Here is a 27,700-nt window from a genome sequence, read left to right on the forward strand (position 1 = left end):
GAGAAAATGTGCTTGAAACACAGGATGGTGGGAGTCTTCATCAACGTCAACATGTTTCTAAGGGTATGACGTCAGTAATTTAACGTAGAGCAGTTGGTTAGGCGCTGATATCCTTATTTTTCATCAAGCGTGAAAGGTCGCGGGTTCAAATCACACCCTCTCCTCTTTCTTTTTTTCTTTTCTTTTGTTTGCTGAACAGATACCGTTGATATTAGAATATTTAAAAAATGAATCCGATGCACACTTGAGGGACGTCCCTTCTGCGCATATTTCCCCTTAGAAGTTGCAGATTTCCAGGATTTAAAGTTAAAACTTTTGTTTTTAGTTATTGTTCATATGTTGTGTTAACACATACATCATGATTAATTCACAAATCACATATATGTATTCAGGATGCAAAAATGTGTTTCTTCTTGACTGACACTTAAAATATTGATTATTTGATTTCGATATACTAAAAAAGATATAATAATTATAATAACCCATAGCTCTACAGCCCGATGAGGGCCTTGGATTACGCTGGTCTCCCTCCCACACTGTTCCTCCGTCACCTGTTGTAGCGTGGAGATCTTAGACCAGTATTGGGATGTGGGGGGATCAGCCTGACGAACCCCCAGCCGTTGTTGTAGGTCTTTTCGACCGGGTTACTCTCACTCACTCGGAGCTTCCCAATTTCCTCACGATGGTGGGTTGCCACCGGCCCTATACGTAGGCCGAATAAATTCCGACCAGAGCTGGATTCGAACCTACGCCGTCCCGCAGCGAACGATCTCAAGACGAGTGAACGCCTTAACCCGCTCGACTACGGAGGAGGACACTAAAAAAGATATACAGTTATGTTATGTAGTGATGCAGTGCAGTACTGTAACGAAGGAGAGCGTTTAATGAGTTCAAATTGTTAAGATTGGTAATTTTATGTCCGTTCCTTCGTAATGACTGTTTTCAATCCCCTCACCACCATCTTACCATGCGTCTAAAACTAATAGTAAATCGCTAATTAACATAAATAAATTGTTATTGCAACGAAAACCGATTCGATAAGAAACTACTAATAAGTATTTATATAGTGAGTGATAAACAAAAAATTCAAAACCTCATAATGATCGTTAATTCATCACTGCTTTGTATCTAAAATGTTTGTCTTCCTTGAACAGAAAGTAGGAGTTTCAGATATAACAAACTTTCCGCACTAACTTTGCAATATTCGAAACCACCATTACAGACTTAGCTCTACGTAACTTGATTCTGCGCATTCCACGTGGCATGTGACTTCCTCCTATCATCGAAATAACTTTCTCTTACTATTTCCTTTCCTCTCGTGAAATACAGAGACCAATGTTAACTTCTTAGCACGGTGGATAAACTTTACACCCAACGATATACTCCAGAAAAAATCCTGCCTAGGCAGAGAATCGAACCTACATCTTTCCTCGTAAGAATCAAGGACGCTACCTCTTCTCCAGGTAGCTCATGTTAAAATTTGCTACCAGTTTGAAGAAACCAATTCACATAATGTCATATCAATAATATCATCATGGCAATTTTCATGAGGAAACAAATTCAGATAAAACCGAGAAACGCTGAAAGGGAAAAATGATGAACATCTCTATTGGCGTTTTGTCATATTTTTTAAATTGTGTAAAAATTCCGTGTTTTGAACAAGCAATCGTTTAGTTACGAAGTATTTTGTTGTTTGTTTAAAGTAGGAACAGGAGAGCGAAAAGGAGTAATTTGAACCAGACCCCGTTTGACAAGAAACTTCAGCTTTTTTCCAAAGACTGTAAGAAAAGAGAGAGGAACGTATGAAATATAAAATATGTGTGAAATTAAAACAATGGAAACCTTGAAAGATAATGCTAACGAACTTCAAACTATGGAAAACATATTTTCGTGGTGGAAAACTCCAAATCATTTTCGAAATATGAACTTGATGTTTTTCTTTATTATGAAGTGGAGATATTGGAGTATACCATCCCTCAGCAAGAAAAAATTTAAGTAAGCTACCTCCAACTTTTTCAATGGTCATAATTACTAATTAGGGTCCGGAAGTTGATGAAAAATCAACATTTTTTCTGACCATTAAAAACAATGCTAAACCTGATATCATGTCCGTTTCCCTTCAGTTAGAGCCAGAAAACACTTTCTAATTTACATTTTTTTCATTTTTCGGCCTTTTTTGGCTTTTAGTTTATTTGTCAGTATTTTTAACAGTTTTTGTTGCATTTTTACTTATTTTTGAGGTATATTTTTCTCCTCCCCTGTTGTTTCGTGCATTTTAAATGCATTTACTAGTAAAACTTACATATTTAGATTTCTTGACATGGTCCTTTTAGCAAATTCACCATGAATCGAAAATACGATCAATGGAAAAGCATAATATTATTCTTAACTGAAATTTTTGGCAATGGATTAAAATACTTTGTGTGAAGATCTACTTTGAGGTTCCTTTTCTGCACACTATTATTGCTTTAATCTGTAGTTTCAAAGTAAAATTAGTCACAATGTTAAATGCAATTACACTCTGGTATACGCGAAGCAGAACTGTATTTTCGGATGCTGGCCGACTACAAAATCATAGAGGGCCAACTCTGAAAGGAGATGAATTGGTTGATTTGGTGTTTTAAGTCAACTTTATGCATAGTAAGGCTAATCGGGACTGAACCTACAGTTTAAAGTTAGATACGAACCGAGTGCATAAAATAACGTGAACCGAGTGGTGTAGGGGGGGTCGTTTGCTTATGGAATGGAAGGTCATGGGTTCAAACCTACTTCTTTGCAATTTTTTTTTGGAAATAAACGGCTTTGGACGAGAATGCTTATCTACGTTTCTTGGATATTTCCGTTGATATTTATGCGATTTATGTCCAGCATTTCCGGATGCAGGAAGTTGACATGTAAGTTCTTATATAATATGTGTTAACTTATAACAGCTGAATGAAAGGAAAAGTATTTCCTAAAATCCTGCCAATCACTGAAAGATTAGAAACATTAGTAGAAGCATTACTTTAGGCATGCACAGTTGCGACGATTATGGAGTGTGGAGGGGCAGATGACCCAGCATTATGCTAAACATTATCTACCAAGGGAAAGAAACTGTCCTTGCCCTCCCCCTCCCTCCCACCTTGCCCCATCAGTTTTGAAACCCAATCGCCGCCACTGAGCATGCATCGCATAAATATTTACAGTAATATCATATAATATTATATTACGTTATTAGAACACTTCGTACTCGGTAAATAAAAAGGAAAAAAAATATGGAAAGGGTGGGATTTGAACCTACGATGTTTCGATCTTGACGAAAACAGTAAAAAAACGGAAATGAAGTTATCTAACCAACTACTCCAGGAGATTGGTAACAAAGATCCCATTAAATCACGTTAATCTCAGTTGAAGCAACATTGTGCCGGAGTTTCGAACCATTTTTCGCCAAGAACCAAGGAAAAGAGACACTTTGCAGAATCGTGTGGTGTTGTGCAAGGTATCTTTACTAAACATTTCTCATAAAATCATCATAAATTTGCCTTCTTGCATTCAAATGTGACCGCAATTCTTTCCAGGTGGATGAGAACCTGTTCAGTGTTTCACAATGCACATACATTTTCCTGTTTTCAAATTCAGAACGAAGAATCTTGAAATATTTTCAACATTCGTATTTCTACTTAACATTTTTTTGTCTACTCATATATTTTATTACTGCTTTAGGGTATCTTTACTTTATGGAATGTTAAAGAATGAAAAAAAATCAAGAGCGTTTTCATTCAGGAAGAAGAAATGTTGCAAAGTTGGCTACTCTTAGTTGGCTCTGAAGCGCTATGCTGCCAAATTTACGAATTCCGGACTTTGAAATTTTTCAGGGCGGTCAAATAAGATGTTGCGAAGTGTACAAAGAAGCTATTAAAACAACTGAAAAAACAAACGTACGCCTGGCAACATTGTACTGGGAAAGTGATGTTACCCCTACAGCTTCTATTTCGCAACTGATATTCTTGACACTCATCGAGACACACACACACTCGAAGACGATTGGTGGACAGATGGAGCTATGTAGGTCAGCCGCCAGTTGTGCCCGCAATCAGTATAGTACAACAGTTTAGTGAGGCGCCATATTTGCTCGAAACAGTCGTTTGACAACAGCAGACGGCATACTGTGTGTAGCGGACTACACCAGAGGATGGACCTTGTGGTCTATAATTAGTAACGTTTTCTCTCACTTACCCTCGGATATTTCTTCGACTGGAAGTTTTCGAAATATCAGCATATTTCGTGAAGTGATTGCTAAATCATACAGACAGAAGGGCCAATAGATCAATATTTACCTGAAAATAGAGAAATTGACTGCAACATGTACTTATTTCACAATCAGTTGACTTTTAAAATTCCAAAAAGGAAAATAGCAAGTACACTACTTTTGAGTTAGGTGATTCACCGGGCGCTTCAGGACAGCCAGTTTCATAAATAACTTTACACTCTTAACACGGAATTTAAAGAAAAAGGAGTAAATGTAACACTAGAACATTGAAATGCGATCCCCTGGGGGAAATTCCTTTAATACAGAGTTCTTGGAGAACAATTGGATCATTTAATCACGGAAATTGGGTTTCGTTTTCCAGGATGAAATTCCTGTTTCAGTCCCAAAGTAGAAAACAGAAAACATTGCCAACAGAATAATTTTGCGTTTTTCACAGAATCTTACAACCTGGAAATCGTAACATAATTTTGTTTCTTTACACTGCTTTGCCATGTTAAAAAAGAGTATAGATTAATTAATCTAGTTGTATCATTGAAATAACGATCAGTTTCCTTATGAAATTCCTTGCACTAAACGATTACATGGCATGTCACAATTATGCACTGTGACGTGGTATTGGCTTGCAGAGAGCGACGAATTTGGCGACAGCGGCAAGTGACTTGCTTACAGGCACTGGCGTACTCAGGATCTTTTTTCGGGGGGTACTGAACTTGTGAACTTTGATGGTGTATTTAAACTGGGGTTACAAATTCGCCTTAAACAAACACACACACCCACCTACCACACACTCCTTCACATACACCTCTCCACACAATTACATGTATAAGGGTGGCCCGTTGTTATATGTGATATTCTGAACTTATATATTTTCAATCTCCCAACCCTAAAGTTTGTTCCAATTCATGTAAAAGTACTGTATATAAAATTTACGTTAAATCAATTAATATTAAAATGGCTCCCAAAGTCCATAAGTTTTAGAGTTGGACCAAATCATTAGTTCTATATTAAACTGGTTTTATCTTCTTGATAACGTTTTTTCCCAGAAAAAAGTACAGAATTTCATTGTAAGAGAATTTGCAATTAAAATGGTTCTGGAAGGTTCTATAATCTTTCAAAAGGTTCTAGAACTATCTAGAAAGTTCCGTGGCGTTTATATAGATGTCGCCAGCGTCACTTAATAACTCACAGTCAGTCCACTTGAAGTCTTTTAGAGTCAATAACACAGCTTTCTAAGTTCAGACACAGAGTTCAAGTTACAACAGGTATATGTGTTAACACTTGAATGAGCTATCGGACAACTCCCAGAAAATACAATGACGATGGAAAGAATTGAGGAACAGAGACGAGCAGAAAATAGGAAAATTCAACCAGAATATTGCAACACTTTGAGGACAGCAAGTTGCTTCCAACTTTATCCTGCATAGAAAAGGTTGAAAGATTAGCCGCAATTGTTACTTTTCACAGCAAAGAACAAGTATTAGGTATATCTGAAATTGCAACATCTCCAGATGATCAATCTCTATCTATTTTACCAGGAAATTGGAAAATGAATAATAGATAGAAAATATAGGCGTCTTGTTTTGATACAACTGCAAGCAACACTGGTCGAAATAGTGGTTACTGTACGTAAAAATCTTGAGAAATGTTTGATCTTGATTTACTCTACTTTCTGTGCTTACAATATATTTTCGAATAATTCTTGATATAAAATAAATATTATATAACTATAAAATGAACGAAGATAATGAATAGTTTTGATGTAGTAATGGGTTCAACTTCTGGACCAGTTATGATTTTGTTTACAAGATTTAGGGAGATCTGGTCGACCATAGACAAAAAAAAAGTACAGTAGTGGGACATAGCATGTGACCGAAGATATCAACGCCAGTATGCTGGAATGTCTACAACAACAGATATGTCTTGTTTCATCCAAGACAACCTTTTTCAGTGCGTTCATATCTCTCCATATTTTTTTTATCAATAAAGGAAATGTAAGATGAAATGTGCCTTCTAATGATTTCAGTGATGTCTTGTTAGAATTAGTTATGATATTCTTCGGTAGTTGTCCCCCAAAAGGGGTCTTACTTTGCTATTGTACAGCTCTGAGCTAGGCTTGCTGTATGGCAAAGGCTATTTACAACTATAAAATATATTTTTCCGATATCAATTTAAACAGAACAAAGAAGAGATTGATTTATTCCTTTGAATATGCATTTTTCTTACCAAATTCAATTTACAATTTTGATTCCTAGCATCATCGCTAATTGTGAAAGCTTTTCATCTAGATTACATTTTTTATTCAAATTATTCGAGTAAAAGGGCAGCAGGTCCAGAAATCAGAAGTGCTGCCGTGAAAGAAAAATTGCAAACCATTTTTTGGTGTCTCTCACCAGAGAATGTGGCATTCGCATTCTTTGATGATTAAGTTCACTACGTATTAAGCAACAAATGGCTTCTGCAAATATGACTACAGAAGACAGCGATGCAGAAAAGCAAATTAAACAGTACATTGTTAAAAGTGAAAATCTCAACTGTTCGAAAGAAAAACACTTCTATGATTTCATTTCTGCCGGATCGAAGATGATGATCTCAAGATTTTCAATCCGCACACATTTTGTACGGAACTGCCCATCTACTTGGAAAGATTATGTCAACTTCCAACATGGGTTGGAATCATTGAAAAATATTGTAGTAGTTTATGAGATGGCAGAGAGAGAGAAGTGAAGCAAATTCAAGAACATTCTGGCCAATAATGAAAAAGGAGAGTAGCACATTGTTCAGATGGTTAAAAAAAAAACAGAAAAAAGTATACATATGTTACCAAAAATGGTCTATTGAAGCAGTAAAATCTAGTATACTTTAATTTATTTCCATTTAGACTTTATTATGTGAAGTATTTATTTCTCTCTTGGTTTCAATCTTTGCTTAATATATTGGCTAAGTTTTCTTGAAGAGAACTGTATGCAGGAAACAGTTGTATTTAAAATTGTCTTTCGATTACGCTTGACTGTTATTCTGGCAAAAATTGAAACTTTAATGCCTTTGGGGGTTACCTTAAAATATTGCAACTGAGCTGAAATTTTTCAAGGTACACTTTTTTATATATTGGAACAAGATTAGGGATTTGGAGCAGGGAATTTCAAAAGTTGAAAAATATTGGCCACCCTAATATATTGATGAAGTATAATGAGTGAAGTTCGAGAAGAGGCTCGTTTAATGCTCTCTTCCACTGTTCATTAACCTGCCTCCTTCAGTGAGTGCCTCCAAGTTATCCCAGCAATGCGCTGCATTTCATATTGCTTCAATACTGAAGTTATACGGGAGGTTACGAAAGTAGCCTCGCCGATAGAGGACTTGAGGAGTAACAACCTCTAGTCCGGCAGGAGTATAAATGCGAAGTCCGGAAGGACAACGCTCTCATTCGCTCACAGTTTTACTCTGAATCTACTTCGATACACTTGCCGCGGGATAACGGAGGACAAGTTGGTCAGAGTCGAAGTACGGACTCTGACACGATATGGACTAAGATTACATCTTTATCTAGGACAAGACTCTACAAGAACAACGGGCAGGTATGATAGTGTGGACAGAGCATTGTCACTCATCTATAACTCATCTTTTCCTTCATTGATCGAGGGGGGTCCCTTTTGCATTAGTTATGAACCATAAACTTCTCGCTTTATAATTTGCTACATCCTGGTGACTCTCGATTTCCAAGGTTTAACAATTTACTCACACTTCAATATATACACTATAATGTCATTAAATATGTGTCAGTTATTAAGTAATGAAATTGTATTATAAAATATGAAATATATTATATCGACTGTCCTTCATTCAAAGTTCGATATCAAATATACTACAACTACAGAAATAACAAGTATGTTCTTTAACTCATAAACAGTTATAATTCGAATACTGTGAGATAGATATTGATAATGTTGTTAATACAATTTTCAACTTCATATATAAGGATAATTATTTAAGAATTCTATTATAGTTCTATAGTTCGAAATGTATAAATTGTATATTTTTAAAGCATTTTTAATTTTTTTGTGGTATTAAGTTATGTTTGCTAAATATTTTGGAATGTTTTCTTGTCCAATAATGTGGTTTGGGTACCTTGCAACATGTAGCATTGTAATCTTGAAACATGCAATACTGCTGTTCTCGGCAGTATAAAAACACATTTAAATAAATAAATTAATAAATAAATTGTAGATTTTAATATATTGATGGCACTAATTCTATGAACAATGCTTTGCTTGACTAGGGAGAGTGGTAAAAATGAGACATGAAGAAGATAATAGTTCTCTACATAAATTTTACATCTATATCCAAAACGTAGCCCCTTCAACCCCCCTTTGGGTAAGCCAGTGCTTATAGGTGCCTTATCAAGGTGTGTATTTCCATTATTGAACACTAGGCCCACAACACGATTAACATTTGAGTACGTTACATTTCACCCTGTAAGAGTACGTGCGGAATATACTATTTTTCTATTTCTAAACATTGTTTACAATGTCCAAGTGAACCCTACGCCCCTGTTTCTTGCATTTTGTTTCATGCACAAACAAAACCACTAGTAGGATAATAACAGCCACGAAATATGTTCTTCCAGATGTCTATGGGGAGCTTGTTTCATCGTTTCCATCCTAGCCACTGTATGCATAATAATGGAATCCTGGAGAAAATTCCAGGAAAACCCTACAGTGCTCACAGTGGAAAGGAACAGGAACGAGTGGGTGTTCAACATGCCAGCCATTGCTCTGTGCAGCACACCCACAGCTAACAAGAGATTAGTTAAGCTGTTTGTTAAAAGGTAAGAGACTGACCACTCATATTTCTACAATAAGACCTTTCTAATTGTTATATTGAAATGCAGACACTTTGCCCCGGTCATCAATACCAGTTTAAAATTATAGAAGAATCTTATCTTTTTGCACAATTACATTGTGTTGCACAAATCTCTCATTTTAGTTCTTCATAACATTAAGTCTTTACTAAAGGAGTTTATATTGGTAATACTGGAACACGTGTGGAACATGCTCCTTAGGGTGAATATAGTATATCCATGCCTTAATGTAAAACGCTCTACATCACAAGTTTTGAAGCTCTCGTTCTTCTGTGATGATGTCATCAAAATGGCTGTCTATTCCTGATCCCTGTTACTTCATTACAGTTATTTGTCATTCATGGGATATTATTGTCGTATGAGTTCCAGTTTAATACACTATTATGAAAATAAGAAATTACAATGATCCTTCTTATCATATAACATTAAATATGGTGGCCAATGTGTTCTCCAAAAGTATAAATATAAGCATTTCTCGTAGGGTAAAGACAGGCAAAGGAACACCCTAAGCACATTTAGTTTTGGAAATGCGTGAACATTTAGCAAACACTTAATACAATATAGTATTTAAAATAAGGAATACCTTTCTCAAAAATAGCCCGATCAATCACATGGTGTTGCAGTGTTCATTTGTTCCGCACGTTCGAGGCAAACGGACAATAGTTGATTTTGGAACGAATTTAAGAAGAACACACGAAATATGTCATTGCACGTTACGTATACAGTGAAAAGAAATTTGATATTAACTGCATTTCTATAATCGAAGAACTAATCGATGCATACGTACTTCAATTAAAAACGCAAGTCAGATTTCTGAGGTTCACAATTTCGGAGAAGATGAAATAGATAAATGAATATAATTAAGTGAAATTCTCAACCGGTTCAGAAGAAGTCTCCAATCTAGGCTCACGTGCATTTTCGTCAGTTCAACGCGATTTTTCATTTTTTATTCCAAATGCATTTCCCTTAGGGTAGCCCGGGGCTATTTTGACCAAGGGGTTATTCCGACCAAAAGAAGCATGATGCTCTGCTGCGCATGCCTCTTGCTCTCCTTGGCGACTATTACACCATTAGTTGAGTGGAACGTGTTGTGGAAAGCAGTTATTTGTATTTGCACGGCGATTTTACCGTTCATTGATTTCTAGCATTGGATTTTGTCTGTGAAGGTATGTACCAGAACTTTTTATTGACTTTTCTTAACATGCTCTGAATGCTTCTGTTCCTGATGGAGCCAGCCCATCTACCTCAGAAACAATGCCTGTCCTTTCCATTCCCGGTTCTTCAACTCCACATAAATCTCCTGATCCAAACAACACAGCTCCCTTCTCAGAAATCATTCCTACCCCTAGTAAAACAGTGTCCAATGAGAGTAGTGTGTTTTGGGGTACAACCAGGACAACAAATGATGAGCCCCCCTCGGGCAGAATTAAAACAAGCTCAACATGCTCATATGAGTTTCTTGCTCAAGTGTAGCACCCCGTCTAATCCAAGATTTTTGTAAAAATGCCCTCGGGAATTTCCCGAAGCTACAGTGTACAAATGATGAGCCCCCTCAGATTGATTTGCCTACACTTATAAAAGGCACTTCTGTGAGATTGTTGTCCATAAATTTGTTAAAAATATGCCTCACTTGATATTTTTTTTGGATACACTTAAAACTAAGCCAAGATGCTCATAAGAGCTACCCACGCACACCCACGCACACCCACCCACACCCACTCACATACAACCACACACACACACATACACACACACACACACACACACACACATATACATATTTACTTCCGGTTTAAGTTCAATTGGGCACCAGGCTCAACTTGTATATCTAGTACTAAAACAATGTAATTCTTCTAGAATTGCTCTGTGACTGTCTCATTTCTTACATCATAAACATATGATTTTTCACCTATGAGAATAACACTATAGTGTCATCAGGGAGTGTATCGTAGAATTCACAGATAATTTTAATAAAAACTCTCGGGAAATTCCCGTGAAAAATTATGACCCTTCGGGAATTTCCCGTTTTTTTCTTCTCGGACCGGCTTAGGGTATATAAAGAGATTTTGCATTGCATATCAGCCAGTATTGTGAGAGTGGCTGAGGAGAACAGATGTGTTGTTACAGTGCTTCTCATACTTACAGAGCTGTTTGGTTTAATATATTATTCATATTAAATATATTTCTGGTATATTGAACAAAAAGGGCTTATATTTTGTATAAAAAATCTGATATTTGTTGCATCCAGCTTGTTTGTTGTAATCCACTCTTATTTAGAGTCAGGCTTATATTTGTCCCAGCCTGTTATACAAAAATCAATACATAACACTCAGCGCTAAGTCATTGCCTTTCTAGGACATGCATGTCTGTGCAGGCATTTGCTAAAGGTCAGTGTAGATCAATATTTATTCTCTTTTTCCACTTGTAGGCTATTAGCTTTACAACCTGTCATAATAAGCATAGAGTTTTGGTTTAAAACCCAAAAAAATTTATATAATAAACTGAGAATAAAAATTAATAATATTAACATATTAAATATACACAAGAAATAAACAAAGCACACAGCTGAACAATATATATATATATATTAAGTACAAAATTTTGAATTGAACCCCAGGAAATCTTATATAATAAACCAACAACAAAAATGCCAAATCAAAAATATTGCAATCAGTGTAATAAGAATATATCCAGCCCCAATTGGGCCAGACACCAAAAGAATTGTGACCCAGGCAAATATAGAACTCGCACTAAAATATGTTCTAAATGCCACAAAATATTTAGCAAGGCATATTTCAATAGACATGTGGGCTCTTGTTCTGCACAGTTATCAACATTGCCCCCTCAACCATCTACATCTGGTCTGAAAAGGAAGCATGAAACACCTGTTAATGCTGGACCGGCAAAGCATCCACGCTATGAACCCATCCATAGCAGTTTTAACGGCCAATTAAGGGATCACCGTTTTGTATCAGAGCCAAGATGTGACATTAAGAATTTTTTGAACAGTATAAATCCAGATGTGCAGGCAATTCTAAATGCACAAAATGGCTCTTATAAGCTGTCTCTCAAATTGTTTTCACAATATAAGAAGCCAAATAGCACAAAATTTACACAGCCCCACATAACAGAAACTGTACCGGTATATTCAAATGCAAATTCAGACAAAATAATAAGCAGTTTGATAGATCAATTGAATATTAAACACTCTGAATTTGCAGCAAAAGATTCTGGATGGAGCCTATGCGGTTCTCCACACAAGTTATATGTTAATATTTCTGAATTCAGCCCATTACAAGGATCTACATATCTGCCATTACCTGCCAATATTAAAAACAAAACAGCCGTGGTTAACATAGAAAATACCGACCAGAAATGCTTTTTGTGGTGTATTTTAGCTGCTTTGTTTCCAGCTTTAAATCATCCTGAGAGAATAAGTTATTATAAACAGCATGAACACAATTTTGATGAGGCAATGGAGGGTTTAGAATATCCAATGCTTGTTCAGAATATTGATAAATTTGAAAAAAAAGGCCAGGCACATCAATGGCAAACAATTATCTATTAATGTATTTACTTGTTCTACTGGCCGTGACAATTGCTTGATAGATCCTCTCAGAATCAGTACACTTGATGATGAATCTGCTATTCCGATTGATCTGCTCTTAATTAAAGGGGATGGCACAAATCATTACACTCTGATACATAATCTTGAAGCTTTAGTCAGAACACAACTAGACAAAACTCATAAAATATTCAAGTTGTGCAGAAGATGTTTGTCTGTATTTGATAGTAGAAAAATGGTGAATGTGGTTCGGGAAGAGAATGCAGAAATTGCTAAAAACAAGTTACTTGAGCATCTGAAATACTGCGGCAACCATAAACCTGTTCATATGGTGATGCCAAAGCCAAGTGAAAATGTAAAATTCAAAAAGTTTGAAGCCTTGTTGGAACACCCAGCATATATAGTCTGTGATTTTGAATCAAATCTCAAACCTCTTGCATTCTGTAGCCCAGATCCTGATGAATCTTCAATTACACCATACCAGCTACATGAACCTTCCAGTTTTTATTATGTGGTTGTACAGGATGGGGTTGTTAGTAAAGAATATTTATACATGGGAGCAGATGCCATCAAAGAATTTGCACATAGAATAGAAAATGAGTGCCATGACATAGCATCTAATATTTTATTAAAATCAAAACCCATGTTGCCTTTAACAGAGAAACAGATTGAAGATTTCAACAATGCAGAAAAATGCCCGGTATGTGATTCTGAATTTTCAGATGCAAATATCAAGGTGAAACACAATTCTCATACAGATGGTAAATTCTTAATGGCCCTGTGTAATAGCTGCAATATTAAGATCCAGAGACCAAAATTTGTTCCTACATTTTGCCATGGAGCATCCAATTATGATTTTCATCATTTGATCAGGTACGAGGGGTTTGACAAGCAGAATTTAAATATTTTAGCTGAAAATAATGAGAAATATATTGCCATTAGCAAAATAATTAAAGTTAATGGTGTTTCTATTCACTTAAGATTTCTTGATTCATACAGAATTCTGTCAGCTAGCCTGGCTACACTGGCCACTCAATTATCTGATGATCAATTCAAAATCACATGTGCTTTGCTTCCAAATCAGGACCTGAAATTAATTAGGCGGAAGGGTGTATATCCATATGATTATGTTACAGATTTTTCTAAATTTGACGAGTGTTCTCTGCCACCACAACAAGAGTTTTACAGCAAAATCAGAGGATCTGGAATCACTGATGAAGATTATCACCATGCCCAGTTGATGTGGAACAATTTAAAATGCCAGACATTTGGTGATTATCACAAGGCATATTTAAAACTTGATGTCTCACTCTTAGCTGATATACTTCAGGCATTTAGAAAATCTTCCAATCAAAATTATAAGCTGGATCCAATGTATTTTTACAGTGCTCCGGGCCTAGCATGGTCTGCAATGTTTTTAAACACTAAAATGCAATTGGATCTGATCCAGGATCAAGATATGTATCTATTTATGGAACAATGAATAAGAGGAAGCATGGTGCAATGTTCTCAGAGATATGCCAGAGCAAATAACAAATATATTCCTGATTATGATCCAGCACTGCCATCAAATTATATACTGTATGTAGATGCCAATAGCCTCTATGGTTATGCTATGATGGATAAATTGCCATATGCAGGGCTTGAGTGGGTCGAAGATTTCAATATTGAAGATCTTAAGGATTTTGATGACAGTAACTATGGTCTATTCTTAGAGGTTGATCTGACAATTCCAGATAATTTACACAACACATTTTCTGATCTGCCCCCAATTCCTGAGGTTGAGTGCTCACCTGGCTCTAAACAGAAGAAATTGATGATGACTCTAGAGCCGAAACAGGATTATGTCATATATTACAAAAACCTCCAGTTCCTGATGAAACATGGTGTTCAAGTGACCAAAGTTGGAAAAGTTTTGAGGTTCAGGCACTCAAGATGGTTGAAGTCATATATTGATACAAACACAGAGCTTCAAACATCTGCAATGAGCCAATTTGATAAGACCCTGTTTAAATTGATGGTCAATTCAGTGTATGGCAAAACAATTGAAAATGTCAGAAAACATATTGATGTTAAAATAATTACTGACCCCAGCCGGAGCAAAAAATTGATTGCAAAGCCTAATTTCAATTATAGAAGAATTTATGATGAAAATATGGCACTCTTCAACATGAAAAAAACAAATATTAAATTTGATAAGCCTATTTATGTAGGGGCTGTGATATTGGAATTGGCCAAATTACACATATTAAAATTGTATTATGATGTGTTGAAACCTTTTTATGGTGATTGTGTAAAATTGATGTACATGGACACAGATAGTTTTGTTCTTGATATTCAAACAGAAGATGTTTATCAAGATATGGCACAGCCTGAATTGTTTAAATATTTTGATACCACTGAACATTCAAAAATTAAACACCACAACAAAAAAGTGCATGGCAAGTTAAAAGATGAGACACTTGGTGATGTTATTGGGGCATTTGCTGGGTTAAAAGCCAAGATGTACAGTTTTGAAACATGTAGAGGTGCAGTTGCCAAAAATGCCAAGGGCATTGGCAGAGTAACTGTTGACAAAGAGCTTGAATTTGAGGATTACAAAAATTGTCTCAAATCATGTAGCACAATCAGAACATCAGAAAATAGAATTCAGAGTGTGGATCACTTATTGACTAGCAATATTGTAAGAAAAGTGGCTCTGGACCCACATGATGATAAGAGATGCATTTTGTCATGTGGCATACATACTTTACCATGGGGTCATTGTGATTTGAAAAATGGTAATCAATGCCCAATTACAGAGCATGATTTGAAATAAATAAACATGCCTATGAACTTATTTGGGTTCAAAAAACAGGCTATTATGGACCTGCCAACAAAACAACCCTCTTCTGATATAATATCTAAACTAAGTGCTTTGTTAATTATTCATCTGAACAGCATACTTATAGATGTTGATGATGAAACAGGTAAAATATTGCACATATTTAACAATAATTTAAATCATTACCAATTACCTGTAGGTGTTCAATTACAATTTATTACAACCCCTGAGGGTAATGTCAAGATTTCAGTGGGGAGAGATATTTATAGAATTAAGCACTCAAACATGATTTCTGGCACTGTATATACTGTTTCTGCTGGTGACTGCTTATATATTGTGGTACCTGGATCCTATGACAAGCTTATACCTTTTTTAATAGAATTAAGAATCAGATATTCAATAATAAATAACCACTAAAACAAAAATGCCTAATGATATATATTTGGCCATACAAGACATGACGATCACAGTGATGAGATTCTTATGCTTGATGTCAGAGTCAAGAAATTAAGAAGTGATTTACAAGCTTTACAAACCACACTCAATGCCAGTCTTCAACTAGAAATTACAAATTTACAATCACAATGCATGGACCCTGTTCTTAAAATTGATTCTGAACTCAAATTATTGCTTCAGAAATATACTGATTTGGCCACATTAGATAATTTTCAAAGTTTAGAAGATTCTGTAGCAGCTCTTCAAGCCAAATTTAAGACCCAGGCCACCAACTCTGAGAAACTGAAACAGCAATTGGAAGAGCAGATAAATAATGTTCAGACACAGCTCCAAACAATTGTCAAAAACATAAAATCACAAGAAGATTTTGATCTAGTGATTTCCACTCTAAAGGAACAGATTCAATCACTCCAAATACCTAACCTGGACGCCTTGAACAATGCCATAGCCGAGGTTAAAGAAAAAATTGAGACACTTGAAAATTTTATGAACAACTTGCCATCTTCTGATGCTTTGAGTGCAATTACTCGGAGTGTTGCAAACATCAAGCTGCAACTTGAAACATATGAAGATTTTGGAAAAATTCAAAGTACCATAACCCATCTTGAGGGTACAATAGCAGCAGTGCAAAGTGATTTGACAAATGTACAAGAATCTCTAGAATCCCGCCTGCCTGGTATTGTAGACACACTTGTCAGTGTCCAGCAACAGATCACAAAGCTTGAAAACCTCAACACTGAATCTGAGCTATCTCATTTTCATCACTTGATCGATGATATCCAAACAAAACTTGAAATTTTACAACAATCAACACCCACTCAGGCAGATATAGCCCTGCTCCAAAATGCTATGCAAAATGTGGCTGATGCATCTGAATTAAATAATGTGAAATTGGCACTTGAATGTTTGCAAAATACTGTATCAAATCTCCCGACATCACAGGAACTTCAAATGTTAAGAGAGCAGTGAATCGCATATTGAAATCAGAAGATATCAAGAATATCCAGACAGAGATCAAACAACTCACTCAGACAGTGGCCACTCTACCAACTAATCAACATGTTAATGAACTGCATGCCCTGTTTGAGGATATCAGAAGACAAGTCCATGATCTTACTGCTCAAAATTCAAAATTGGCAGTTATTGAAAATTTACAGCAAATTGTAGCTAATATCAAGCAACAGCTAGGGACCATGGAATCCAATCAAGCAAATGCTCTGTCTGTTTTTGCCACCCAGCTTCAAGAAATTGTGCAACAATTCAAGAAACTTGTTGTGGACATAAAAATCAAGCCAGGCCATGATGATGTTGTTAGGACCATCAATGAGCATTTTGAATCTGTAACAAGTAGATTGCTTACAGCAGAAAAGGAAATAACAGGCATAATCGAGAATCCAAAACATACAGTAATTCTTGAATTGTACAGCATCCACAACAAAGAATATGATTCACCATTTACACCAGGTGGCAAAATATATATGTTGTCCCCTGCACAATTTTATTACCAGTTTTTTGTTGGGGGCACACTGAGACCAATCAAGATCAAATATTGGCTTCAACCAGAGGCAAACCACTACCCTACCTTATCAATAACAAATGCTGACAACAAACCAAAAATCACCAGTGTAGAGTTAGAGGATTTTACAGATCCCAATACATTAGAAACATCTTTTGCTGAAGATGATGGCTCTCTGGAATTTCATATACAAATAGGAGACAAATTATATTTAGAAAATCCTGTAGTATCAGCTACTGAACACCCCATAGTTGCAATATTCCTGTTTTCATATTATGTCTAGACAAATTATTGTTGATGAATTACACAGACAAGCCAGACATAATTATAAGAGACTGCCAGTAGTCACAAAAGGCATAGATGATTTATGGCAAGGGGACTTGATTGAGATGGCAAGTGGACAGTTGAAAAACTTAGACAAAATCAACAAGGACTACAAGTATCTACTTACTGTAATAGACACATTTTCAAAATTTGCCTGGGCTGTGCCACTCAAATCCAAAACTGGAAAATGTGTTACAGAAGCTATCAGAACAATCATCAATCAGAGTGGAAGATCACCGCGCTATTTGCAAACAGATAATGGCAAAGAATTTTATAATTCTGTGTTCCAACAAATTATTAAAAGCCAGTCAATAAAACATTATTCGAGTTACAGTGATCTCAAAGCCTCAATTGTAGAGAGATTCAACAAAACCCTAAAAAATCTTATGTATAAACAATTTACACTTCAAGGTTATTATAAATGGATTAATATTCTTCCAGAACTTCTACATAAATATAACAACTCGGTCCATTCCACAATCAACATGAAACCCTCTGAAGTAACTTCATCTGATGAGCAAAAATTGATCAGGACTGTTTATTATCCTAGATACCAGCCAACAACAAGAAAGGCCAAATACAGGGTGGGTGATCAAGTAAGAATCAGCAAATATAAGCACTTATTCAAAAGAGGCTTTACAAGAAACTGGAGCACTAAATTATTTACAGTGGTTCAAGTTAAACCTGGGACCCTTAACACATATATAATAAAAGATCACCGAGGAGAAATTCTCAAAGGCAGATTCTATGAAGAAGAACTCAGCAAAACAAAACAGCCTGACACATATCTCATAGAAAAAATCATTCGCAGAAAAGGCAACAAGTTATTTGTCAAATGGCTAGGTCATCCGGAAAACAGCTGGATCGATGCAGACAAAGTGATAATATGAGCACCTGGGATGTTATAAAAAGGCTGCCAGAACCTGAACAGCAGATTAAGAGAAATGGCAAGTTGCTGCCTGAAAATATTAGATGTCTTATTGTTGGGCCATCGGCTTGTGGTAAAACTACACTAATGATTGATAATTTTTTATTGGCACCCAACTGGTTAGACTGGAAAAACAGGCACTTGCATGTCTTTTCTAAGAGCTTGGAACAATTAAAATATCAGAAGCTGATGAAGCTATATGATGGATTGGATATTGCCACTTTTAAATCAGATGTTAAGCCACTCCATGAATGTCTCGATAATTCTGTTCTTGTGTTTCATGACATTATACTGGAGAATCAAAACAAGGTTAGAAATTTCTTTACACAGGGCCGACACAAAAACATTGATTGCTTCTACCTGACACAGACTTTTTCTAAAATACCGAAGCAGCTGATCCGAGACAACAGCAATTTTATATGTGTGTTTCATCAAGATCATACCAACCTCAAACACATACATGATGAATATGTAGGTGGGGACTTGAGCTACAATGATTTTTCCAAGTTTTGCAGTAGGTGCTGGAACCAGGACAGTTATGGGTTTGTCACAATTGATATGACAATAAAACCCAATAGTGGCAAATACAGAAATAAAATTAACAATTTTCTAGACATTGAAACATATATAAATAACCATGAAAAGGCCAATGATTGATGATCTTAAATTAAGAGATTATCTTGTAAAAGGATTTAAGGGATGGAAATCACAGAACCGAGGAATTTATGAACAACACAAACAAACAGAACAGCCTATTATTGATGCTATTAGTGAATTAGGTAAAAATATCAAAACTGTTACAGAGCAAAATCAAAATTTGATCACAGAGCTTGTACCTGTAGCTGCAAGGAACATATTAGATTATCCAATCACCCCACTTTCCAGTATTCATACACCTAGTCCTGTTGCTCCTCGAAGAATTGAAGCTACTCTGGATCCTATTGAATTGGGTCTTCTTGCTCAAAAATATTTAAGCACACCTAAAGACAACAAAGATGAGGTATTTGGTTTATATGCTGACACAGAGCGTGATGGTAGCATCATACATAGAATTGGCAATTTCAGAGTAACATTTATGGGAGATGATATAATTGTATATTCAGAATCTCATCTTGGAGAAAGAGGTGGTTTTGTTAAATATCCCGGCACACCTGGATTGTGGGAACTGATAACTAGGAAGAGGCCTGGCAGCTATACAGATCAAGATTATGAGCACTACAAAGAAATATTAATAAAATCAGATGCTCTATACCAGAACAATGATCCCACACAAAAAAGAGTCAAGTCTAGCAGTGGAGCAAAATACAACAACTTAATCAAGCCCATATGGTCACAGATCAAGACTGGCAGTGGAATCAAACAATACAACACCCTGCCTAAAGAATTTGTCTGGGTTGATGATGTCAGGAAACTTGTAGACAGGTTATTGGTGATAGCTGGGGAGGATAATGCTGGCAACCACAATTTTTACAATGAAAAGGTTGGAATTATGGACATGATAAGCACCAAATTGTCTAATTTTATAGTGAATGACACTAAGGGGATTGGATATCTTATAAAAATTATTAATACTCTACCACCTAAATTTTGGAATATTTCTGAGGGCCGGGGGTTGGTTAATGACATTATAAAAAAGCTGCCATTTGAACTACACATTCCAGGCTATCAGTATTGTGGCCCAGGCACAAAATTGGAGCATAGATTAAACAGAGGTGATCCTGGTGTTAATCCCCTAGATGCTGCTTGTAGAGACCATGACATAGCATACAACACACATTCTGATCTTGACAAGAGACATGTTGCACACAAAAAATTAGAAGATTCTGCATTTGGTAGATTTGTAAGCAAAGATGCTTCTTTGAGTGAAAGAATAGCAGCATTGGGAACCACCATAGCTATGAACACCAAACAAAAACTGGGGTGGGGGCTGTGAACATATATATATAATAAACCTAGAATGAAGGCCAAGGGTGTTATGTATCAAATACCTTATGCAGGTCTTAAATCTCTTAAAACTATTGATAGTCTTTTAACCAAAAAGCAGCGCAAGAAAAAAAGCTCTTGTATTGCCAAGGGCCATGGTATGAAATTGTTGCTTAGTACCCGCCAATTAAAAAAATTACAACAATCCAGAAAAAAATCACATGCGGGTGGATTCATATTTACTATCCCGGCCATCTTAGCAGCACTTGGGGCTGTGGGGAGCTTGGCTGGGGGATCAGCTGCCATAGCAAAAACAGTAATAGATGCCAAGAAGAATAAGGCAGAATTAGATGAATTGAAGCGCCATAACCTGGCCATGGAGAAACAAGGCAAAGCTGTTAAGAGAGCCATGAATAAGTTTAAAAAAACAAGAGCCGCTTACAAACCAAGATATTGAAGCTTTAATCAAGCCACTGGGCATCAAAAATTTTAGAAGTGTGTACATGTCTGATTCTTTACCAGAGCAACCGCTCAACAAAGAGTGTGGCATTGTTAATTTGGATAACTACAAAAATCAGGGCACTCACTGGATCTGTTATCTTAAATATTTAAAAGATGAGGCATTTGTGTTTGATTCATTTGGAGGTGTTCCACCTGAAAATTTAGTAAAATATCTAAAATCAGCTAATCTTTATTACAATAACGCCCGTGTTCAAAACTTCAAAGATGTTAATTGTGGACATTTGTGTTTATCTGTTCTCAGATATATGTCTCAAATAAATAAACCATCAATTGAAAATTTTCAAAAAGCCTTGTGGTATCTGAAACATCATGGGGGTATTCCATCTCACCAGCCAAAATTCAATATTGAAACTCAAATTACATGATGATATAGTGTATCCCAAAACAATAGCTCTCAGAGCATTTTATGGCATGTACTTGATCCCTAATATTACACACCACAACAACAAAATTGCAGTTGGTGATCAAAAAATTGTCATCACTCCAGGGCAATATAATCTATCTACTCTAAATGCTCAATTACCAAAGGTATAGTATTAACTCAAAATTCTGTCACTCACAGAGTAGAGATTGTATCTGCTACAGAAACAGTGGATCTGGGTACTATAGGAGAGCTGTTAGGAATTGAGAACAACACAAAACTTGAACCAGCCATCAAACACACTGCTATTAATATACCTAAATTCTTAGCCATAGAGACTCTGAATATTCACTGTAATGTGGCCGAGGGTATGATCACCAAATCAAATGGCATAGGCACTCTCAAACAAACTGGCATCATTGCAACATTCAAACCTAATTCTGAATTTATGGAGCCAATCATCTACACTCCATCCCCAACATTATATTTTCCTGTGTGCCACAACAGAATAGATAACATTGAGTTGATGGTCACTAATGAAAAAGAAGAATTAGTTGATTTTGCTGGAGCCACAACAACTGCAATCATAGAGATTAATATTTAAAAAAAAATACATACAAAAAAAATGGAAAATATTGAGAGTTATGAGCTACAATCATTCCCTCCAAACAGGAGGACATTTGCAAATTTAAATCAACCCAACACAGAGATTGAGGTTGATCTTGATGTAGGGGATGGCTTTATACACCCTCACAGAGCAGATCTATACATCAAATTTGATGTTGTAAAGCTCGATGGAACAGATTATCCGGCAAATTCAAATATAAGTTTGGTGGATAATTTTGTGCCGCATCTGTTCTCTGAAATTGAGATCAGAAAGCATGGTGTTGTTATAAACAGAGTGGATTATCCCGGCATTACCTCCACAGCTTTGGCCACACTAAAATTATCCAAAACCGAGGCTTCTTACTACAAAATAGGTGGATTTGAGGCTGGTGATAAAATATTATCTAAGAGCCACACAGTGCTGTTTCCAATGCGCCTGTTGCCAGTATTCTTCTCAGATTACAAAGATATTATGTGGACAGGTGGTTTAAGAATCACATTTAGAAGAGCTGCCAATGATAATAATGCTTTGATGAGGTACAGCACATTAAACTCTACAGGGGAAGCTATGCCTAATACCCTACCTGATGAGGGCAAATGCATTATTCAGACTATGGAGCTAAGAATCCCAGTTGTTGAATATGAAGCCAGTTATGCTCTTAAATACAAAGCAGATATAATAAAAAATCCACAGATTCCATTACAATTTTATACATATCAATGTGTACAGAAGCCTGCCGCTGGTACTTATTATGAGTTTGATGCTACAAATTCATTCTCCAGTATACAATATGACATGCCGGATTTTGTGGTGTTACTGTTTCAAACTGGAAGACACAATAATCAGGAAAAAAAATTCAAGTAGATTTGATAACTGCAACATCAAGAACATATATCTTAAAAATGGCAGAAATGAGGTATTTCCTAGAGAAAATTATAATTTAGACATGTCCAAGGATGATTTCCTTAAATTATATGAAGCATTTACAGCATACAAAAGGGTCACTACTGGCAATACTGACATGTATTACACACCAGATGAATTCAAAGCACAGAGACCCATGTTTGTCATCAACACTTCAAAAAGGAAACAAGTTGTGGTTAATGACAGGACAAACATTAAAATTATCTGTGAATTCCACGATACACTCCCTGATGACACTATATGTAGTGTTATTCTCATAGGTGAAAAATCATATGTTTATGATGTAAGAAATGAGAGAGTCACAGAGCAATTCTAGAAGAATTAGATTGTTTTAGTACTAGATATACAAGTTGAGCCTGGTGCCCAATTGAACTTAAACCGGAAGTAAATATGTATATGTGTGTGTGTGTGTGTGTGTGTGTGTGTGTGTTTGTGTGTGTGTGTGTGTGTGGGTGTGTGTGTGTGTGTGTGTGTGGGTGTATGTGAGTGGGTGTGGGTGGGTGTGCGTGGGTGTGCGTGGGTAGCTCTTATGAGCATCTTGGCTTAGTTTTAAGTGTATCCAAAAAAAATATCAAGTGAGGCATATTTTTAACAAATTTATGGACAACAATCTCACAGAAGTGCCTTTTATAAGTGTAGGCATTCAATCTGAGGGGGCTCATCATTTGTACACTGTAGCTTCGGGAAATTCCCGAGGGCATTTTTACAAAAATCTTGGATTAGACGGGGTGCTACACTTGAGCAAAAAACTCATATGAGCATGTTGAGCTTGTTTTAAGTGTGGCCAATTCTGCCCGAGGGGGGCTCATCATTTGTTGTCCTGGTTGTACCTCAAAACACACTACTAATGAGCCATTTGACATCTGATCAAGTTTTCCAGGAGGTAGTCGAAAAAAAAGAAGACCACATTGACTCAAGAGAAAACTGCATTTAATGTGAGGCCTTGTAAGAAGAATCAAGTCAGAAGAAAAATAGTCTCCTCCAGTGATGAAGAATATACGAGTGACATCACACAAGAGGTTGAGAACGTCCCCTGTGGCTTCTGTGATATGAAGTAGTACTCGGAAGAAATTGCAGCTAAAGGAGACTGGATACAATGCCAGAAGTGGAAGTTGTGGTTCCAGGAGATCTGTGTTGGCTCTTTCAGCAGAAAGCAATTTACATGTGGAGAGTACATCTGAAAATCACGACTGTGTTAGTGATCACAATAGCCCCAAATGTGATCGTAATTTCCCCAAACTTTTCCATTAATCCGCCCTGTGCAAGTACTTGGTTTTTTGACTATTATGTGTGTGTACGTACTTCATTTCAAAGGCCCAGTTCTTTATTTCCCGTACAATATGGATACTAATGTAATGTGTCAACAAATTATTGTTTAATAAATTTTAAATTTGTGACGGAAATTGAATTTTGAATCTGAAATGATCGAAATAGCCCCTGGCAACCCTATGCATTTTCTCAATACCTTACATTTCTAACAATGTTCACAAAGAATTTCAAGAAAATCTTTATGTTACCCAAGACAAGAATTCGAACACAGAATCGATAACATGGTAGTGTTAACCACTTCCTCGTGACGGTCAACAAACGTGTTGCATATGCACACATGCATACAGCATATACCATGTGAGGTGGAAACCAAGCCTTAACCAGGGTTGCAATCTATGACCAGTGGCTTCATAGCTAGAGTGCTACAGGAACAGAATTTCACTCGAGCACCAAATACAGGGTGGCCACGAATTAAGGGGTCAACTTTTGTCACTGCAACTTTTGTATCAATTGAGTTAGTATGTTTCTTTCCTTTTTATATTTCTTTACACTTATGTAAGATCTAATCGACATAGCGGAAAAGTGGATGTTTTTAGATTGGCAGCAAAGCCTCAAAGTATTGAGCAGCGTGTAAAATTTGCACATGTATATTTTCCATTACCAATAACGTGTAGCTGAAGTTCAGCGACGAATGCTGCAGGAATATGGACCTCTAGCACTGAAAATTGACTCTATCTCAACATGTTATTTGATGCAACAAGAAGTGTTTCTCACCTTAAAAATCTGGTAAGCCTCGAACAGATAGAAGGAAAGCCAAATACGTCTCCAAGCTTGCATTGATTTAAATGGAGCTCAAATAGATTATTATGTGGAAAACAGATTTGATTGTCATTGTAATGTGTAAGTTACTATCTTCAGAAAATAAAAAGTTGGCAATATTATAAATATGTTCTCATTGTTAAACGTAATTGATGATCAAGAGTGCCTTCTTAATTCGTGGCCACCCCGTAGTTTGCAAGGACGACGCTAGGTGGCGTACGGAATTGAGAGAATCGAGCGAATAACGCTCAAACAGGCAAAACGAGTAGAATACACTCGAAGTACACGTAACCATAATTTGTCTGTGGTAGTGGGTTCTCAAATGGACGAGTTAAAATTACAGTGGTGTAAGTCACTTTCTTAAAAATAAAAAAAGTCTGATTCACAGCACTTTGCTGATTAACACAACAGCTGTTTCCTTTATCACTAGGCCTAAAACTGTCATCTGTTGAGTGTTGAATGAATTTCTGATTTATTTCATGTTTCTGTTAACATATTGACTTACATAGATCTGGTTTCTATGTCTAAGTTTTTTTTCTATTTTTTTAAGGGTAACTTACACCACTGTAACTTTAACCCGTCCAAATATGGATCGTGAAGTGAAAGACGCAGTGAAATTGAAACTCACGTGAACATAGTCATTATGTTCCAGTTATAATGAAGTTTAGTCTGTCTTACCAATTACAGTGATATATGAAAATGAAATAGATGATTGTGGGCTGAAACAACCAAGGCGGATATTTTAGGATATTTTACATATGTCTAGGATTATTGTCACATTAAAATGATCTTCCATTGTATACGCTCGAGCGTAGCACACAGGGTGGGAGTACAAAGTGGTTCCATGTAGGAAATCATTTGTAGCACACTAGATGACCACTCTACCACGTAAACCGGCAACATAAATATTTAAAAGTAAGTAGTATAAAAGTATATAGGATAAACTCAGGAAAGGAAGAGCACCCCTCAAGCAGGTTTGGCTATACTTAAAACAAGCTCAACATGAGCATATGAGCTTTTTGCTCTAGTGTGGAACCCTGCCTAATCCAAGATTTTTGTCAAAATGCCCTCGGGAATTTTTTGTGAAAGGAAGAGCCCCCTCAGATTGATTTGTCTATACTTACAAAAATTGCATCAGCCAGATTTTTGTCTATAAACTTGTCAAAAATTGATATTTTTTTGGCTATACCTGAAATTAAGCCAAAAACCCATACCCACACACACATATTTACTTCCAGTTTAAGTTCAATTGGGCACCAGCCTCAACTTGTATATCCAATATTAAAACAATGCAATATGCAGAGACCCTCTAGAATTGCTCCGTGACTCTCTTATTTTTTATATTATATGTTTGCATGTTTCTCCTCTGTGTCAGTGTGTACAATTCCCGAGACGGTAGTATTGATTTTTGCTTTGCATGTTTCTCTTCTGCGCCGGTTCTTACAGAAATTCCCGAGTATGGAAGCTTTGCGTGCAAACAAAAAAAATTGCATCAGCCAGTATTGTGAGAGTGACTGAGGAGAATAGATGTGTTGATACAGTGCTTCTCATACTTACAGGCCTGTTTGGTTTAAATATTCATATTGAACAATATAAAATCTGATATTTGTTGTAATCCACTCATATTTAGAGTCAAGCTTATATTTGTCCCAGCCTGTTATACAAAAATCAATACATAACAAGGTTATTACTATTCTAGACATGCATGTTTGTGCAGGTATTTGCGCTGGGTCAGTGTGAATGAATATTTATTCTCTTTTTCCACTTGTAAGCTATTGGCTTTACAACCTGTCATAATAAGCATGGACTTTTGAATTGAACCCCAGGAAATTTTATATAAATACCAAAGCCAAAAATATTAACACACATACACACATACACACACACATATACACACACACACAAAGCACACAGCTGAACCCAACTGATATTTTTTATTCAGTATAAAGTTTTGAATTGAAACCCAGGAAATTGTATATAATAAACAACAGCAAAAATGCCAAATCAAAAATATTGCAATCAGTGCAATAAAAATATATTTAGCTCTAATTGGGCCAGACACCAAAAGATTTGTAACCCAGACAAATACAGAACTCCCACAAAAATTTGCCCCAAATGCAATAGAAAATACAGCATGCAATACTTCACATATACACATAAAAATACTTGCTCTGCACAATCATCAATATTGCCCCCACAACCATCCACATCTGGTCTGAAAAGAAAGCATGAAGCACCTCTTAATGCCAGAGCAGCAAAGCAGCCACGCTATGAACCTATCCACAGCAGTTTTAATACCCAACTTAGGGATTATCGGTTTGTATCAGAGCCAAGATGTGGCATTGAGAATTTTTTGAACAGTATAAATTCTGATCTCCAGGCAATTCTAAATGCACAAAATGGTTCTTATAAGCTGTCCCTCAAATTGTATACACAATATAAGAAGCCAAATGGTACAAAATTTACACAGCCCCACAAAACAGAAACTGTACCGGTATATTCAAATGCAAATTCAGACAAAATAATAAGCAGGTTGATTGATCAATTGAATATTAAAC

The 27,700-nt window shown here is 36.2% G+C and overlaps 1 protein-coding gene across 1 annotated transcript in view; it reads left to right on the forward strand.

The window, feature by feature from the left end:
- The first annotated feature begins 8,874 nt into the window (after nt 1-8,874).
- LOC146004902 (uncharacterized) overlaps nt 8,875-27,700 on the forward strand; it is a 401,464-nt gene continuing 382,638 nt past the window's right edge. The window contains exon 1 of the mRNA XM_083143930.1: nt 8,875-9,071. Coding sequence (XP_083000056.1) covers nt 8,926-9,071 — 146 coding nt within the window. The 5' untranslated portion in view covers nt 8,875-8,925. The remainder of the gene's footprint in view (nt 9,072-27,700) is intronic.

Source organism: Lepisma saccharinum, chromosome 22 (genome assembly GCF_977018435.1).
Source record: "Lepisma saccharinum chromosome 22, izLepSacc3.1, whole genome shotgun sequence".
Taxonomy (NCBI): domain Eukaryota; kingdom Metazoa; phylum Arthropoda; class Insecta; order Zygentoma; family Lepismatidae; genus Lepisma; species Lepisma saccharinum.